The 19,078-nt window shown below is 45.7% G+C and overlaps 1 protein-coding gene and 1 pseudogene across 1 annotated transcript; both read left to right on the top strand.

Moving 5' to 3' along the window:
- The first annotated feature begins 2,388 nt into the window (after window positions 1-2,388).
- On the top strand, window positions 2,389-3,797 carry LOC120664068. The gene has a single exon (XM_039943066.1). It carries the CDS (start codon window positions 2,778-2,780, stop codon window positions 3,477-3,479), a length of 702 nt encoding a protein of 233 aa, XP_039799000.1. The 5' UTR covers window positions 2,389-2,777; the 3' UTR covers window positions 3,480-3,797.
- A 314-nt stretch (window positions 3,798-4,111) lies between these two features.
- On the top strand, window positions 4,112-7,151 carry LOC120667500 (annotated as a pseudogene).
- The last annotated feature ends 11,927 nt before the right edge of the window (window positions 7,152-19,078 follow it).

Genomic DNA, 19,078 nt, shown 5'->3' with positions numbered 1-19,078 from the left:
TACGGTAACCGTATGAGATCCATCTTATACACTCTACGCATCTCTTTGCTTGCAGTATGGGCCAAGGCAAGATTGCAAGAAGAACACAGCGACACGCAGCGGTGGCAGAGGACAACGCAAAGGACCAGATGGAAATTCAGACTAGTACTAATCCGTGCCATGATGGTGTCTCGTGAGTGACACTGTCGGTTGCGTTAGCTACCGCGTCCTCAGGCTTCTATTTCTGTTTAACGAAGGCGCATTTATCATTTAAACTCTGGATCTTGATTAGCGGCGGGCTACTCTGCAGCAACTGCAGCGCTGGGCAGTGGGAAGCGCCGCGCGTGCATGGTGGCCACAATGATACTCCTCATGCATGTGTCATGTGTGCTGCCCGCTGGGCGCTAGCTCTTGATGCCGCTGCTGATGCTGATGAGATGGGGCAATCGATTGATTGACCCGTCGCCGAGCCTAGTGCTTCACGATGTCCTGTGAATGTGATCTGGATCTTGGTGCGATCGAGCAGGTTTAGGTTGTTTATTGTTCCTTTATCGACCCAATCAAAGCTGAACAAGGAGGGCAATGAGGAAGTTATCTAGGAGATGGAGCAGCTAGTTTTTTCTGTTCCTCATCCTGTGCTCCTGTTTATATTTCCTCCTATACTAGTCCAATATATGTTGTGTCATGCTGAAACAGGCTACTTTGTTTTAGATAATGGCTGAAACAAGCTGCTGGGACAGTACTGTTCTTTCCTCTGCTGGAGATCAAGGCATCAAGCTACTCTGGCGCCGCAAGTACGCCATTGTCTGCACTGTTCTTCCTAGTGATGAACAAGAGATCCATGCCTTGCACTGCCTCGCTGCTGCGTCTCCGTATGTATAGCTGAAGGACCTGAGTCACTGTAACAGGTCTGAATACTTTTAACTATCCAACGAATTTTGTCCAGGGAAAAGGCCTCCTTTGCAATCTAGCACTTGGCACCACCACCGCGCCTCACCACGTACTCGCTCGCACAACGCTAACAGATTCTTGCCCACGCACGCTTCCATCCATTATGATTGCGATTAACGAAAGGGGCAGCTACTGATCATTTCGATCGCTTGATAGTGCTGAACCCCACATCAGAAACTGCACCCATCTATTGTCTTTATTTTCATCCTGAAACAAAAAGTGTAAATAAAACAACAAAAAATCGCATCAAACATTTATAATCTGAGAAATCCAGCGCATAGTGCAGATTGTCCAAGTTTCGTGCAGTTGCTTTCGGTACTGCTGGGAATCAGTTGAAGTTCAGGCATGCTGCACCTGTCCTTTTCCAGGGCCTCACCTCACCTTAGGCCTTGTTTGGCTCCAGGACTTTTTTTTCAGAAGTCCCTATCACATCAAAAGGAATCTTACTATTTTATAGTATTAAATAAAATCTGTTTATAAATGTTTTTTGACAGCTGAGTGCTTTTTCGCGAGACGAATCTAATGAGCCTAATTAATTCATAATTTGCTACATTGATGCTACAGTAACCATTCGCTAATCATAGATTAAGATACCTCATTAGATTCGTCTCGCAGTTTAGCCCCAGGGTTCTGCAGTTAGTTTTATAATTAATATTTATTTAATACTTCTAAATACTAAAAAGTCCCTAGGACTTTTTTGAAGTCCCTGTTTCCACCCCCTTAGTCAATTGGTCAGTGCAGAAGCAGCAGGTCGTCTAGTGGCCTGTCACTAGTATTGACATACTGTCATGTCCCCAATTACATCCCATTAGGCTACGTTTCAATACTCGCGAGAGTAAAATGGCATAGTGTTTGTTAACAGTGAGCGTGGCCCTCGGAATACGCACCCGAATGCGCGCATTATGAGTCCTTAACCACAAGTTTCAATCATTCCAATCCATGCATGCTCCATGCCTCTGTGGCTCTGTCTAGCTGTCCTCCTTGAGCTCAACACAAGGATCTACCCCTTTGTCCGGTCAGGGTCGGTTGAACATTTTTTAATGAAATGGAACACTGAAACAATTGGTTACTGTATATATAGTAGTATTAGCCAGCTGATGTAGACATGTGTCTCGCTAGTCCATTACTGATACAGGCATATAGAGTTATAGACATGGTAGGCTACCTTCCTCTGACAGAACAATAGGCGGTCGAACACACCACGTAACTCGATTAACAACTAGATCGTGGTTAAATTCCTGCCAAACCGCGAACAACAGCAAAACCGTGGACCTTGCGGAAACTGATCCTCACAACGGAAAATGCGACCAAACTAGTTGTCATATGAATGTTACTTCATGTTAAAGTTTCTGACATTTTTTCACTTGGGAGTCTTGCTGCTGCAGATTTGCAGTGCGGCGCATATAAAAGAGATTCAGAGAGTGCGCGCAGAAGGCCTCACATTTTGACTGGCCAGGCCGGATGCGAGGCAAAGCCATGGCCAGCAGCAGCTCGCTAGCACTCATGGCTTGAGAGTGACCACGATGATGATGCCACATAATTCTCGCGGCAGAAATCGCGACACCTTTCCTTGCAACCAAAGCCAAGCGCTCTCCTTCGTCTCCCTTTAACCTGTCCCTCACATGCTCCCGTGCCGTTCAGTCGCTGTCGCGCTGTCTCTCTTATATACCCCACACGACACACAGGTCGCCGAAGTCCGAGCTCCTCCATGTCCTCTCTCTTCTACAGCTACGGGCGGCTGGGCTGATGCAAATGCAAGCAGAGTAAGCTAAGCAGGAACAGTGATTAGCTGAGCAGCAGAAGCTTAAGCAGCTGGCTTAGGTAGGTAGCTGGCCGAGACGCCATTCATGGCCACCGGGTGCAAGGCGGCCATCGGCTGCGTGGACGCGCGCGCGCCGGTGCGGGCAAGCTACGTCAGCCTGTACAAGTGGCCCGAGTCCGACGCCGAGTTCGTCAAGTCGGTGGCCATGGCGCGGCGCCAGGGAGGCGGAGGCGGAGGGCAGGATAGCCCCGGCGCCAGCGCGTCCTACTACAGCTACAGCGGCAGCGCCAGCATGCGCCGCGGCGGCGGATACAGCGGCGAGCTGGCGGCGGGGTACGCGAGCCCGCTGGTGGTGGACAGCTACTCGTGCCGGCAGATGTACCTTCGCAGCTACACCTTCTCCAAGAAGAAGGAGACCGTGCCCGAGCGCACCATGGCATGCCTCGGCCGCGTCCGGGAGCGCGCCGCGGTGTTCCCCTTCCTCCCGCAGCGCGGCGGCGGCGGCGGGTCCGCGGCGGCCTCCGACGCCGGCTCGGTCGGCAGCGCGAGCAACATTGCCGGCGGCGCCGTCGGCCGCAGCGAGAGCAGGGACAGAGAGGACGTGGGCCTCCGCGACAGGAAGGCGAGGAGGAGCCGAAGCCGGAGGAAGAAGCAGAAGAAGCGGTGCGCCATGGTGAGGAGGCTGCATGAGGCGTCGTGCGGCGCGGTGCGCGCCATCTTCCGCCGCCTCCTCGCCTGCACCACCAGCGTGGACGTCGCCGACGGCGGCGCGCGGCCGGCCCGCTGAAATATGGCCGCGCAAAGCACGTGGTGCGGCGTGTGGTGCCATGCTGTGGTGCCTTGTGCATGCACGCTGCCATAACCCTTTTTTTTTTTGAGCAAGACACGCTGCCATAACCTGTGTCGATTTTCTTGTGCCTGTCTGCTAGTAAATGAAACTGCATTCCTCTCTAGACCTGCAGGCTGCAGTACAGTAGCTATAGCAGAACTGCAGATGTAGAGTAAGACGACATGGACGACAATCATATCAGGGATCTTACGTACGTATTGTAAGTGAAATCAATTTTTTCTTGCATTGTGTTATCTATTTGGTGTTGATCTTTCAGCTTCTACTTGACTTTCATTCCTTTTGAGGAAGAAAAGAAAGATTTTACTAGTTTGATAGTTTCTGAATATTGATGTATTTTACTTAAGACCTTGAGCACAGCATGATCCGGAGGAATAATTAGTGGCTTTAGTGCGTATAAGTAGTGTCAAAACGATATGATCAGAGACGGCCTGATCAAAGCTGGTATCCATCGCGAGATTGTGACAGGCGCGATGACTGCGGAGCTCCACTATTCGCCATGTAGACTATGCTACGCTTCGTGAAAATGGCCTGAAGCTGGTAACCGATAACCGTCACTCACAGATTGCGACATGGCAGGTACGCAAGCATTCACTACACATGTAGCCACATCGACGACTTTCCTAGCTCTGTCGGGACACATTGGAGAGGATCGATGCCAACGAGATTACCATGACAACCATGGCCATGCAATGCATATATGCTTGTTGCTTGCTTGTTGAGATACAAACGCTCTAGGATGAGATCTGTCCAGTCAGCTGTGTCATACTTGTATGTGTGTGGTTATATCGATGCTATGTTTTGCTTGCAGCTCTTTGAGCTGAGGGCCACGCCGGAAGTGTTGGGGGTAATGGAATTGTTGCTGAAACCGGGATAAAATGCATGCCTCCCTAGCAACTCATAGCAATGGCATGATAGTTGACACCTACTGCATGCTCGATTTTTCAATGCAGAGCAACTCATACACATATATGTACGCATTTGCAGTTTCAGGGGACGAGATGAAGGCAGCAGATTTAATTTAGTGGGTGAATTACTGCTACTTCGGTACATACCTATGCATCCATGCCATTCTAAATCCTTTCTTCCTCTTGAGACATTGGAGGCCACCAAATAAACCCTTCATCTGGGATATTTGAAAATTACTTTGATGTAGATTATGATGCATCAGAGGTCAGATCAGATGAATGGAGTGAAACTGCTAGTTCCTTTTGACAAAGGAACATCAGAGTGTACTGGATGCATTCTGCCTATGGAATGAAGATCCTTCCATTCAGGTTAATATGGCTTATTATTGACGTCTAGCAAACTTAATTTGGTGCCACAAAATATTGACACATTACTAGCATTCATTGAAAGATATTGTCTGCAAATGTCACTAGTTTTCCTGCTGAATAGTGACATCTTGTTGCCTTCATGCAGAAAATGGTTATGGCGTTGTCAACTGACAAGGCTGTATCGCAAGCTGTGACAAACAACGAGGTAGTACAAGAATTCAAGAGATCCTTCTAGGATGGTATGTGACAGATTCTGCCTTTTGTATCTTTTGGGTGGTATGGGTAATCAATGTTAATTTGGCTAATTGAACTTCGTTAAAATATCATTGTGAAAGCAAGCAAATAAAATAATCCATTTAGAAGTTGGAGTCTTGCTTGATATGTTGGATGAATCTGCAACCAGCAGCCCAATAAACCTTTGTTTAGAAGTTGGAGTCTTGCTTGATATGTTGGATGAATCTGCAACCAGCAGCCCAATAAACCTTTGTCAATGCACAAACGAAATAGCACATTTAGTTATGTGGGACTCTTGGGTGGATCCAGTGGTGGAGCGTGAGATAAAATTAAGGTGGGGCCAATTTGTAAAGGCTCAAGCTCAAAGAGCCGACATGCCGCACCGCAGGCAAGCTTTAAGTGCCACATGTCATGGCGCCCTAGAGCACAATGGAGAGAAAGCTTGGCGATGGTATTAGATAAGTATGCGTGAGGCATCAAATAATATAAACCTAGCTAACTAAGCTTTTGAGGGTAGCAATTAGCATAAAAATCAAGTTATCACCAAAAACTATGAATCTATGAACTTGCAAGGTTAAATTTTAGAAAAGAATCGACAAAGGGACTAGCTGTAGCCTCTTAGGAGCCCTGTGCTCTTCTTCCTATGTCTAGGCGACAGTGCCCAGCGAGCTCCGCAGCCGGTGAGGTAGCAATAGCTAGCGAATACAATAAAAAGAGAGCGTCGCGACACATTATCCAGCAATCACAGTCAAACGATGCAAAATGCAAGAAAAGCAATAGACATGATTGCACGTGGTCCTCTCTGGATAATCCTGCAAGATCCATGAATGAACTCGGATACGTGAGTTGCTTGTAATAAGCGGACTACCAAAATAAACCAAAACCTCGTAAATTCTTTGGGAGGAAGGGGGGCCGGGGCCCAGGTTGGCCTCCAAGAGGCTCCGCCAGTGTGTGGATCTTTATCTGATGCAACTTATCCTCTCTTTCCAGCCAACGAGACTCATATCATATCAAGGAAAGCTCCTTCTGGATTCATGATGTGGGTCCTAGAAAACACCCAAGCAAAAATCAGGGAATTCTTTGAGAAAATACTTGGGCTTGTGACATGCTTTTTCAAGCTGAGGACAAGGATTACGACATATCTGATGATTTAGTGAGGATGTCCTTCATGCTCTCCGTGTTTGTCTTCATCGTGGTAACTATAGCTCGTATACACTGATGAGCACAGCAATTCTCCGATTTCGCGTTCTAGTGATTTCTTGATTTTGTACAAGATTAGTTCTAGAATTAGTGTTAGTTGCATGGTTGGCAATGGCCGTGCTTGGTGTCATTTGCTTGATTGGTATTCTTAGTGGAATCTCTAATGATTATCGTGCAAGGTTATTTATGTCTTAAACATCAAGTGTGCTTCCTATGTTCGGTTTATAGGTGTGGTCAGGGGACATCCGAAAAGTGATACGAATAATTGTTGCTAAAGAAAGTATAAATATTTACATATCAATATTCATGTCAACACTTGCACCGACTTTTACAGAGTATCCTGTATTCCAGTTTGCTTGACCAACTGTGAACTGCTCCTAGCCTCGCTAGTGTTAGATTGGATGCTTAGTGTCATTCATCTACCCAGAACCCATGGAATCCCATTGGGAAGGTGAGGTGTTTGGGCACCTCAAGTTTTGCCACCACAGCATTGCTTTGCCTTTCTTCCTCTCGAGACATTGGAGGCCACCAAATTCACTGAGCCCATGATCGAGAGTTCGAGCTAATGAATCTTCATTGTGCAAGGTTTGTTGAAGAATAACTGTCACGGTCCCTCAGGCTCCTGCAGCCTCTGAAGCCGACTCGCGTCTGAAAATGGAAGCCGACCAAGGGTGGGAGGTGACTTGGTCCGCCAAGCATAGGCCTCGCTCTCGTCGGCTCAACCCAAAGTATGCTAGCCTAGACCGGCAACGTCGATGCCGTGATCCATGGTCGTGTTGGGGTGCAGTATATGAACACCGCATCTCGTCGGAGAAGACAGAAACTTTATAATAGACTAGTGGCCGGCTTGCCGGAGAATTGGACATTTGGACGGTGAATCTAGCAAGCAGCACTGTCACGGTCCTCGAAGTTAGCCGAGCTGGATGGTCGTCTTTGTTCTCGTAAGAAACAGCAAGGCCTCTCAATGTTGTTGTGACTATTTCCTTTTTTTTTCAACTTATTGCAAGAAATGTCACGAGGTCACCATTTATTAGTTTGAACGGCCTCTCCGATGCGCTGCGCCATACGAATTTTTTTATTTCTATAAAGAAAACACAGGGATGTCTATTTCACGTGAGATCTCATGGAGTCTATTTTTGCATGTAAGATCTCATGGAGTCTATTTTTGCATAAAGGACAAGCAGGTTGGAATTGTCATATTATTAGTAGGGGTGCCAATTGGTATCCATTAGGTGCCCCTCCAACCCTCACTAGTTCAAAATTTTGTATTAATTTTGCAAATTGAGATATGGTTTTGGAGATTTAGTGTAAAATTTTGAACTAGTGAGGGTTGGAGGGGCACCTAATAGATACCCATTGGCACCCTTAATTATTAGTGTGGCGGCCCTTGTGTGTGGCGGTTGCTCAGTTAGACCCGGTTGATTAGGGAAGGTTGTGTTATTTTGGAGAACGGAATGACTAGTAGTCTTTTTTTAGATTGTAGTCTTCTTTTTTTTTAAGGGGATGGATGTTTATTTTTTGAGAATGCAAGGGGATAGATGTAAACTTCCTTTTTATAGAATATATTTTCCCAGCCGATGATGGGCTCAAAAAGTCTAGCAGCAACTGCCCAATGTTTCCCCCCGTTGCGGCCCAGGCAGTGGTGCACGCCAACTGTTGGGCCGACAAGCGAATATATTTCCTTGTGCACAAATTGCCGAATCATATTTTTTTTTACTAGACAATCGCCGAACTCTTGGCATGAAGTGTACATCAGAGAAGTCAGGAAGTCAGGAACCAAACAAATTAAATACACTGGTGAACACTGGTTGGGCGGTCGCGGCGAACTGTGGCGCGCGTGTTCTGGTCACGATGAACGCAACCATCAAGGTAATTTTGTTCTTGGACATTCTAGAATATTAATTTTTACTGGTGGACATTACTCAATTTTGAAATATGCATATTTGCTACAAGACACTTTAGATAATATAATAATTATTTTAAAAAATAAGGGAGAAAAATTAAAAATGACTAAAATAACCCTGCCTCCTAATCCCTAGCCGGTTCAACCCGAGACCCCCCACCCCAACTAGTCCGCCGTCCGCCGCCTCCCCCGCCCCCAAGATCGAGGGCCGACGGCAGCAGACCGCCGCCCTCCTGCAGAAGCTGCTGGCCGACCGGCCCCTGCAGAAGCGGCCCCCGACCGCCGGCCTCCTGCACAAGCCGCCGCAGAAGCCCCTGCACTCGACCTGTCCCTGCACTCGCCGCTGCAGAAGCCGCCGCTCGAGCTTGACGGTCTCGGCTCCGACCACTGCAAGTGGAGGTGTGCAGCAGCGACAGAACCATAGCCCAGCGCCCCAACTGATTAGCCATATGCATCTATTTGTTTTTTTATATGCACTGCATGCACGGCAATGACGCAATGTTCCAACCTCCGCAACCAATTGCTAGATAGATTTTTATCTGAATTTTGATTAATAATCGCCTGCAACCACTTCTCGCATGAAGCCTAACAAAAAAAGGACAAAAGTTGAGCGCAAAAGAAGTTGCTACAATAGCAAGAAGTTTGCCTGATAATCTGATTAGCACCTTTGCCTAGTCCATTTCGTTGCCAAACGGAAGGCCCAAACGAACACGCAGCAGCAGGCGTCCGTCCATGATCTTCGTGTCTCCTCTGCTTTGCAGGGGTATTTTGGTCATATTACTTGCTTTCTCTCTGCTCTAAATCAGGAAATCATTATTTTAATGACTGTGCTGTCTTGTAGTAAATATACATATTTGAAAAATGTCTTGCAACAAAGATAAAATCGAGTAGTGTCCACCAGCAAAAACCAACATTTAAGAGTGTCCAGGAGGAGCAAAATTACCCAACCATCAAACCTCTGGCATCGAGAGGCATCCAAGCAGTGCAATGCAGGCTCGCCAATCTCCGTCCAGTATTCCAGTCCCGGCCCAGCGGCGGCCATCGCTCCCGTCTCTTGACGAACGCGAAGGACAAGGACCGTTCATGCACTCCATACACAGTCTCCACTGTACAAGAAACTTGTTGCTGGTGGGTACAACGGATGGACATCAGAGACTGAATCCGATTCGCACTACCTGCGCACTACACACAATCCCCTGGGTGCGTCGTGTCGCGTACAGGATGGTCGGAGCACAGGACAAGATCACAAAACCCAATCACAATCAGGAAAACAAAAGCTCCCCGCCTGGATCCCAGTGCCGAGTGCCGACACGACCAGACCGGGGGCCGGGGGCAACTTGCGTGAGTGCGTGGGCTCGCATGGGTACTACTCGTACCGTACCGTACGTGGTTAGAGACCTTAATTACTTCATGCTAATCTCTAACCCACTAACCGAGGCGATCTCAGATCGATCAGATCCACTCCACCAGGCACTGACCGTTTCTCGAGTTCGTACACCAAACCCGCACGCACGGCCGCATCTGTCATATCATCCCCGCGGCAGGGCACGAGAGGGAGGCCTTGTGCCAACGGAGGGGTTATTCCGTCTGCTGGTCCCGCTCCAGGCAGGTGGATCAGCTCGATCAGCTGCCCTCTCACACTCGCACGTACGGACGGGGTACAGCTGCTGACTGCTCCGTGCTGCCATGCTGGTTGTTTAATTCTCTTTACAGACGAGTTCTGCAATTAGTTTTGTGATTAGTTTATATTTAGTACTTCAAATGTTAAAAAATTCTCTTTCAAAAAGTTTACAGCATGCATCTAAACGAGGCCTTTTTACGAATCACAATGCAATGAAGGCACCCGTTTGTCAACTGATAATCCAGCTCGCGTTCCTGTCCTATAGTGATTAACTAATAATCTGCTTAATTTTTTTTGCAGAATTTTTTTCCCATTATTATTTGGGTCGTCAAGTAAGACTTTGGAGCAATCGATCACGTATGTCAGTATGTGTATGCTTCGCATGATGGTCGCCCGGTTATCGAAAAGCCGGACGATTAGGCACAGCAAGCAAAAGTCCGTAGATCTATCACCAGTGGCGGGGGCGTCCGTACGTGCGCCGGAAGGTCACACGAAGGAAGGAGCTGCAGGGGAGGGAGACAGCATCCAGCCGCAGAATTTCTCTGTTCGCCCGTCGCATCGCCGTTGCATCTATCCTCCTAACAAATCGCACCCGATCGATCAATATAATTCATTCATTAGCCGGCCCTGGAGATCCAGCTGTCCCTGTCTTTTTTTTAGTAGCCAGCAGGTAGATCGGGTAGAAAACTATACTTGTTACCATGATCGATCTCGATCGGTCCATCACTTGCCAACCACTAGATGGCCATCTACTTTGTTCAGTAATTATACCTGTAACCTGTTGTATGTTGGTAACATAATGGTGGACATTGCCTCCTGCTGCAGTGCATTTTTACCATGCACTCGGCCACGCGGCATCGATCACCTTTGCTAGTTACTATTCAAGTATTCAGCATCTTGATGCCCATAAAATAAACCGTTCAGTATCTTGAGCTTTTACTGCTTTTGCCATTAGAGCATGGCTAATGGTTTAGCCAGCTGCCGGCGGATTACACCTACCATGTCACACTGAGTCTTCAACATAGACGGTTCATATAACGGACCTAGCTATTAGGTTGGCTAAGAAAGCCATTGCATTTAAGAGCAAGTGTTTAATGCCGAGATATAGATACAGTCTGATGTGCCATACATTTTTGTGGCCATGCAAGAAACAACACAATACAAAAACCACATATGCTCATCGAGATAGCATTGGGCAAACACTTTCAGCTTTAGAAAACATAGTTCATATTAACTACTAGATAGCATGATGGTAGATATTACCAGGACACCAATAATAAGCATTACAGAAGTCTTAGGAAATGAAATTAAACATTGTGATACTAAATAAGTTCTTAGGCAACACAAGACATTAGTTATTGATCTAAACGACGACGATATAAAGGGTCAACCATGCTTGGATCTTCGACAGAAAGGAGCAGCCAAGTTGTTTTGTATCAGCAGTTCAGCGGCTCACGGAAGGCCTGTTTGCTCTCTCTCATTTTCTCTCCCCTCCACGTCAATTTTTTCTTACGTGGCCTGCTGTTTCGTCGGCTGACTCGGCATCATTATACTTGCCCTTAAATTTACCCCCCTTGCCGATTTTTCCAATTAAAGAAGAAACCGCCTAAGCATACAGAAGTATATGTTACGTTTGAGATCTAGGGCTCAGACTCAGATTAAGGCCATGCTGAACTGCAGCCGTCCGAGCAGGCCAGGAGTAAGCTGCAAGCTAAGCCTCCTCGTGGCCGTCGGATACCTCGCTTTCGCGTGCTCTAATCAACTTTAACCAAAAGAAGTCTAACACAAGATAAATTTGAAACCAGGCATTCGGTTCATGTCTCAACGTCCGTACGGTCCTTACGTCTCGCCCGTACGAAAACGGCGTTTGCCTTGCTTTTGGTCGCTCTCTCGCCGAGTTTGGTGGTTTCATTGCAATGGTTTGTAATAAGTTGTAAGTTGTAACCACCGCATCGCGTCATCCAAATCACAGCATGATTCTTTCTCCCGCAAGCAACTGCGCCGTAGAGGCCAAATCCGTGCTAGAGACCGTCACGGCACCAGCTTCTGCTTGTGTGTACGTATCTAATGTGTTAACACCACCGGGCGACGGACCGGAGTTCCTTTCCAAAAGAAAAGGAAAACGTCATGATCGAGAGCTCAATTATTGTTCAATTTTATCCTCCCAGCCCAGATGATCTCTGCCTTTATTTTTATTTTTTTGAAAAAACAGGAGGGGTGCGCCCCCTACTGAATTTAGGCATAAAAGAAATTGTCTGTCTTCAATTGTTAATTTCGCCGAAATTTCCGGTGAAAGCTGCTACTTGTAATTTTAGATGTGAAATGGAGTATGTATATATTGTAATTTTAGATGCGAAAGGATCTACATGCACTTTCTGGAAACCTTGGAATATGGTTTTGTGAAGTTGCACAGTAATCCTCATGTGCCGCCTCCACCATTGCAAAAGGAGATACGACTGCTGGAAGGTGCTTCCAGAAGATTTTCCGTTTCTTTTGGGCACTTCCATAAGATCGTTCAGGAACCATGTGCTCCTGTAGTACCTGTTGAAGTAACCAGCTTAGCTCGGAAGTAACCAAGCAAATGTACGTGCTTTCTTGGCACAACTTGCTGCTCACGTTGATCCCTTTTTGTTTGGCTGGTCGTGCTTTGGAAAGGATATGTAGGTCATGCTCAATTATCCTATGCAGAACTAGGCTCCAAACATCGGCTTCAAACGCTCTAGGTTGTCCCCTACCTAGGCATATTCCTGGAAAATCTCGGCTGGACCGAGCAGTCATGGAAGTACTGTGCAGTATGCCAGTATGCAGCAGAGCTCATTATTTCTTTCTTGAAAGTTGAAGGGTGTGTTTAGATCTCTTTGCATTTTGCGTTTTTGCGTTTTTGGAAGAGAATCTTCAATATTTGAAGTATTAAATGTAGACTAATCACAAAACTAATTATAGATTTCATCTGTAAACTACGATACGAATCTAATGAGCCTAAGTAATCCATCATCAGAGCATGTTTACTGTAGCAATTTTGTGTCTGATCATGCCCTAATTAAACTCATTAGATTCGTCTCTCAATTTACAAGCAAACTATACAATTGCCGCATATGTTGATACATTCTCTCTTGTTTAGCTGGCACTTACAAGCATTACGAAAGAAGATTCGTCTCTCAATTTACAAGCAAACTATACAATTGCCGCTTACAAGCATTACGGAAGAAGATTGTATGTTGAACAGTCATGTAAGAGTACAATTTAGTGTTTACCTGGCGCCTGTATTTAATCATTAACCAAGCAGACGTTATTCTTGGGTGATCACCTTGCCGCTTACGTTGATACATTCTCTCTTGTTTCTAGCACTATCTGATATGGACATCTAGGTGGCATCCAACTATCCACAATAGACGGGCAATTGCCGGCTTACAAGAGAAGGTCGTTTGTCTTGCCTGTTCTGGAAATGATGCACAACTGTCCTGCGTGCTCAAGGAAAAAAAATTCATCTCAACTAAGCAAAGCTTGCAATAGCAAATGCCTGGCATACCAATACTTGTCGGTTTGTTTAGGTCTCTTTCCTTTTCGATGATCCAAAGGTCATGTAATTTGGTTTTTACTCCTTCCGTGTCAATGGAAGAAGCACCTCATTCATTGTGCTTGTTCGCAAGAAAAAGCAAGCAAACCTGTATCTTTCTTTTTTTTGTCATCTTACTATTACTAATTGGAGGCTCCTTTAAAACCTCCACGTGAAGCGACATATGAGGTGGACAATCTAAAAAAATAGAGAAATTATTGAAATTCTCACATAAATAAAAAACATCCAGCCATCAATCCGGCAACTCTAGTTTTAATAGCCATTGAATCTTTTATCTTTATTATTAATAAATTATCCACCTTTGCCATTATAAAAATAGCCTAAAGTGACCTCCTAAGTGTGTCTAAACTACTCACCTCTGCTATTATAAAAAAAATCTAAAGTAACCCCATAATCTTCGTATAAATTACCCACCTATGCCATTATCTAATTGTATCAAGTAACTTCTAAATCTGAATCTAAATTATATAATTATAACAAAGTATTAAAGTGCATCAATAAAATTCTAAATTACTATTTCTATCACTATTAATATATTATTTATGCTATTACTTATATAAAAATACTACCCACAATATGTGTCACCATATATTCATATATATGATGGAAGAGGTAAGAAGACCAATTTACAAATAAATGGTTCAATTAAATATATATCAAACACGTACATGGAGTTGTGATGCAAAACAAAATGTATTACAGCTAGATAATGCTAAATATGTATTTTAGAGTACATGTTAGAATATTTAGTAGATAAAAAAGGATGTGAGATAGACTATTATAATTATTAGCTATAAATCTTATTTTTATATTAATTTTAATTAGCCCGATGATGAGGACATGCCCCCAGAGGCTACTCAAGTTACACATAAATATGTTTATGATGGACCAATTACGCGCAACCGTGCAAAAATACTCCAAAAAGAGGTGAACTCACTCCTATCTGAAACTAACTTCAATATATTTGAGAATATTATACTGCCTAAATGTTCTACGTTGATTCTACTTAGGCATGTACATAAAGAAGATTGGAACACCAAGCAATCAGGCAACCAGTTCACGTCAACCAATTCGGACCAGTCCGAACCAGTTTGGACTGCCAGATCGGACCAATCCAGTTCGGACCAACCAGATCGGACTAGCCAGTTCGGACCACCAGTTCGGACCACCAAAAGAAATGACTCTATCTCCTAATTCCCGCAACCTCTAAAGGCCCATGAGTATCCGCTGGAAAGCTTATCAAGTCTAGTTTCACACCCAACAAACAGCTTATCGTTTGGACTTCCAAGTAGGGAAAAATGATCATTTTACTGAAGACTACACAGAAGACCAGGAGACGCGCGGGAATTGAAGACCATCTCGTGAATGATTCATCTGTTGGCCTTCCATTTTCCAACATGGAGACTTCAGTTCATACTTATCTAGGAGGATTGTTTCTAGTATAAATATTCCCTATGTGTACTCAAAAAAGAACTTTTGATCATTTGATAAATCGATACGGTATTCCAGCTGATTTGCTGATGAGTGACTTACACCTTTGTTCTTGCGAGTTCTGCTTGGACTTGTGAGGAAGATCTCTCTGAGGTCCCCTACTTCGTGCTCTATGGTGTAACAGATCAGCCCACAGGCCATGTTGGGACGGACCGAATTCGCGGTACTGTAGCTCAGCACAGTATTCCCAGTTTAGTCCATACTGAAATCCGATGGAGAGACAGACCAGCTTAGAAATCTGAGTCTGGGAAACTATTAACTCCGGATCGATCTTTTTGCACGAAGCGAGGACGAAAGCGCAAGAGAGTTAATTAGCAGGTGTGGTCTACTCAACGTGTAGAGCAGATTTTAGTAGTTATCCCGGGCCGGGTCGTTACAGTGGTATCAGAGCCGACTCTCACAGTTTCATGGGTAGGTGTGGGTCACGGGCCCAGCATGTACACGGGCGTGTGCGGGTCAGTGTGCGGGCATCGGGGATGCGCCGTTAGCACTGGACGCATGGACGTGTACATGTGTTGATTGGCACTAGGACATACAGTCGTGGCCAAGAGAGGAGATCCTGGTCCTTTGTCCCATATGGGTAAGCTGGTTCGATGTCTCGACGAGGACGTCGAGTCCTTTAGGGTGGGTGATTGTAACAGATCAGCCCACAGGCCAGGTTGGGCCGGACCGAATTCGTGGTACTGTAGCAATGTGCTACTGTAGCACCGCGGAAGTACTGTAGCTTGGTGCAGTATTCAGAGTTTAGTCCATACTGGAATCCGATGGAGAGACAGACTAGCTTAAAAACCTGAGTCTGGGAAACTATTAACTCCGAATCGATTTTTTTTTGCGCGAAGCGAGGACGAAAGCGCAAGAGAGTTAATTAACAGGTGTGATCTACTCAACGTGTAGAGCAGATCTTAGCCGTTATCCCGGGCCGGGTCGTTACATACGGTTGCCAGTTCCGCTGCGCTGTTTTGTGTGGATTAATCTCGGTTTGTGGTTCTGCGATCGTTCGGAGATCGAGTCGAAGTCCTCAAGGTTTCAGTGCCTCCCTCCCCGTCGCTTGGTCGCATCCAAACTTGGCAGGTATAGAGCTATATACCCGCTGTTCGCAACAAAATTATTCTGGTTGTTGAACCTACTATCGTGAAGATCGGATGTTCCTTGTGCTGATTCATATCGGCACCAATCACCCGTGCGGGAGCACAAGCTAATATGCTAGTCCTTGCTAATATTTGTGCCGATTTAGTACTACTGGGATCGATCCATGACTGGACTAAAAGTTGCAAGCAACTGGTACTTCAAATGTATCCCGCAAAGCTGTAGGAATGCAAGAAAGAAACCAATGGAATGATGGTGCCCACTGCCTAGCTAGAATTAAATAAGCAGACAGTAAAGTAAGCAAAGCATGTCTTCTTGTCTATTACCGTTGTTTATTTGGGTGCCAAGTCTTAAACAACTTCATCATCACTATATTTTACTACCAAAGTAGCAAAGCTGCTCAGATCAGAGCAGAGGGATACATAGATGCCTGATCAGTACCTCGATCGGAACTTTCCAAGAAACAGCGGACGAGGCGTAAATATTCTACTGGTTTCCAAACCATGCCTGGTTGGGAATCATCAAAACAAGATTAGCAAGCATGGAGGATTTTAAAATTCTCTACTTGTAGTCACGCATCCTAGTAGCAACAAATCGCATGCTACTCTGCATAATAATCTAGTAACACCACTTGTAGTTATCCTAGTGCATAAAGTTTGTGGTCTTTTATATGGTTACAATCCATTTATATCCGTGGGTACAGATAAATTCATAACTTTCAAGGGCAATAGAATTCAAACCTTCTTGAAGACTGAGTCAAATATTTTTCTAACACTAGCCTATCAACTCGGGCTCCCACACGGACCAATTAGTAATAGTAAGATAAGTCACGACGTCCTATGTCAGCCCAAAAAATTCAAATTCAACTCAAATGGAACGTTGAGAAATGAAAAGGACAAACATAAATAAGGGGTAGACTGAATTAATTGAAATAGCTAAAGAGAGTATTGAGCCAAAATTTTGGCCACAGGTCAAATGGACAAAGCGGACTGCTGAGTGATGACAGTAGATATTTTTATTTTTCTTAAAAAATGACCATGCTTTTGTAAGGTCGTGCCTTTACCGTTTTGATAGTCACAAACATATTATGATGCGATTGGAGATGTTTCAGGCCGGAATGGAAAGAGGAACAAAGAAACAGGATAGTTGCGTCTTTTCACGGGCAACCCCTTGTCATGGTGCCACGATCAGGATACAACAACAAAAAGTTTGTGAAAAAAAGGAGGCCAAGTGAACTGCACCTGGAGGTGCTGGCAAGGAGGCTGAAATTTGGCAAGGGGCGGATCGCCCCCCCCCCCCCCCCCCCCTCAATGTTGGCCTGAAACAATGAAAAAGAAGAGGGGAGGAAGAAAGAGAGAAAAGGAGGAAGAAAAAAATAGTAGATATGAGCCCCCTCTAAATATTGAGACTAGATTCGCCACTTGTCTGGTTCTGGTGCGGCTGGCCATACATACTGTTTATGCTGTGCTTTACTTGACACGGAAGGACACTCCAGTAGCATGAGCAAAGCAAAGCTGGAGACATACGGGCATGTGTAGATGCATGTTGTTGAGTAGGACTAAAGGAAACAACAAAGTATTGTATACTCCCTTAATTCGTTTCAAATTATAAGTCATTCCAAGAATATGACGGAGGGAGGGAGTATAGTTCAACTGTTGAAGAGAGGGATGAAAATATGAAATAATGGTTGAAATAATGGTTCCAACCATTGTATTGGTGCGTGCCTGCTGCAAGCAATCACCAAACACACCGGTAGCCAGTGGGTGCTTTCTATTAAGGGTGAAAATTGTTGACCCTTAGTTGTACCTCCAACTCTCTTTAGTTCAAAATTGTGTACTTATACCTCAAATTAGGATCTCATTTTGGAGAATGAATACAAAATTTTGAACTAAACAGGATTGAAGAGGCACCTAAGGATCACCAATTGATACTCCTACTTTCTATGAACACAAAGCTGGGTGCCGTATGAAAGTACTATAGATCCCCCCTCCCCCCCCCGGGTGTTCGGCTGTTCCAATTGTGAAGGAGGATGGCATGGGCACAAAAATGAACAAAAGAACCGCCCTGTTCACCTCTGTTCCTGTGCCAAGCTCTACAAATTATCCTATGCAGGCACTCTACAAATTATATGCCTTGAGTGGCATATAAAAGCAGGCACTCTACAAATTTACGCGTGTGCCAAGCTCTGAATACGTACTTCAGAGGCTGTATACATATGTGTGTACCTTGAGTGAAAGCGTCAACTGTTGACTTGAGAAACAAGCGTGGATGAGAGAGGACCGCTCGCAGTCATTGGAATGAGGAGGCTGTTCGGCTGGTAGAATGAATAGTACTCAGGTGGTAGAATAAATAGTATTATGTGAGAGGAAATAAGTCGAAACAAGCCGTGCCAAGATCAGCCGAACAGGTGATGACACGGACATGTGAGAGGTCAAGTTGACAAGTACATTGACCTCATATATTGTGATGAGTGATTGTCGTGATGACTTGGAGGTTTTGGCGTGTTAGCTTGATTTTGGCTTGTGTTTGTGTCAGGCTAACTGTTGTGTGTGCGTTTTGTTTATATTCTTGTGTTTCCTTCTTCAGTGCCCGTGTGGAGCGTTAGATGTTGACGGGTGGTCAACACGTGGAGTGGACTAACCGTGGTGTAGTCGCGACTCTGTGGAGATTGCGTCGTGTGCTTGGTCTTTGGTTGCAGGTACACGGGCGTCAAGTGTCGACGGAGAGCTGCCGTGGAGGTGCTGTGGCCGATGGACCGTGCGGTGGACGGCGGTGAAGGGCAGCCGGGACTGGAGCTCATGCCGGGCGGTAGCTGTGGCGTCCACTCCTGAATCAAGGGCGCAAGAGGCGAGGAAGATGTGTTTCTTGGTTTGCGCCACAAAACCAAGGAGGCAGACGGCGGTTGAAGACGCCAAGTCGTGGAGGCACGTGCGTCGGTCTCGGGACTGACGGAAGCGACGGGCGTCGATGGCGTCTAGGGCCTCGCTGCGGGCGAGGAGGTGACGGGCGTCGGGCGGCGTCTAGGGCCGTCAGAAGGCCGAGGCGGGAACGGCGTCTAGGGCCACGGCGTGGAGGCGGGAATCTTCCCGCGCGAGGTGTTTTGGCAGTTTTCTCAAAACCGGCCATTTACCCGGGTTTCACGGACCTTCC

This window comes from Panicum virgatum, chromosome 3N, assembly GCF_016808335.1.
Source record: "Panicum virgatum strain AP13 chromosome 3N, P.virgatum_v5, whole genome shotgun sequence".
NCBI classification, from domain to species: domain Eukaryota; kingdom Viridiplantae; phylum Streptophyta; class Magnoliopsida; order Poales; family Poaceae; genus Panicum; species Panicum virgatum.
The sequence above is the reverse complement of the archived record's forward strand: the minus strand, read 5'-3'. Positions and strand labels throughout refer to the sequence as shown.

Coding starts and splice junctions, on each gene's coding strand:
- LOC120664068 (XM_039943066.1), top strand. CDS start 2,778: ATGGCCACCGGGTGCAAGGCGGCCATCGGCTGCGTGGACGCGCGCGCG.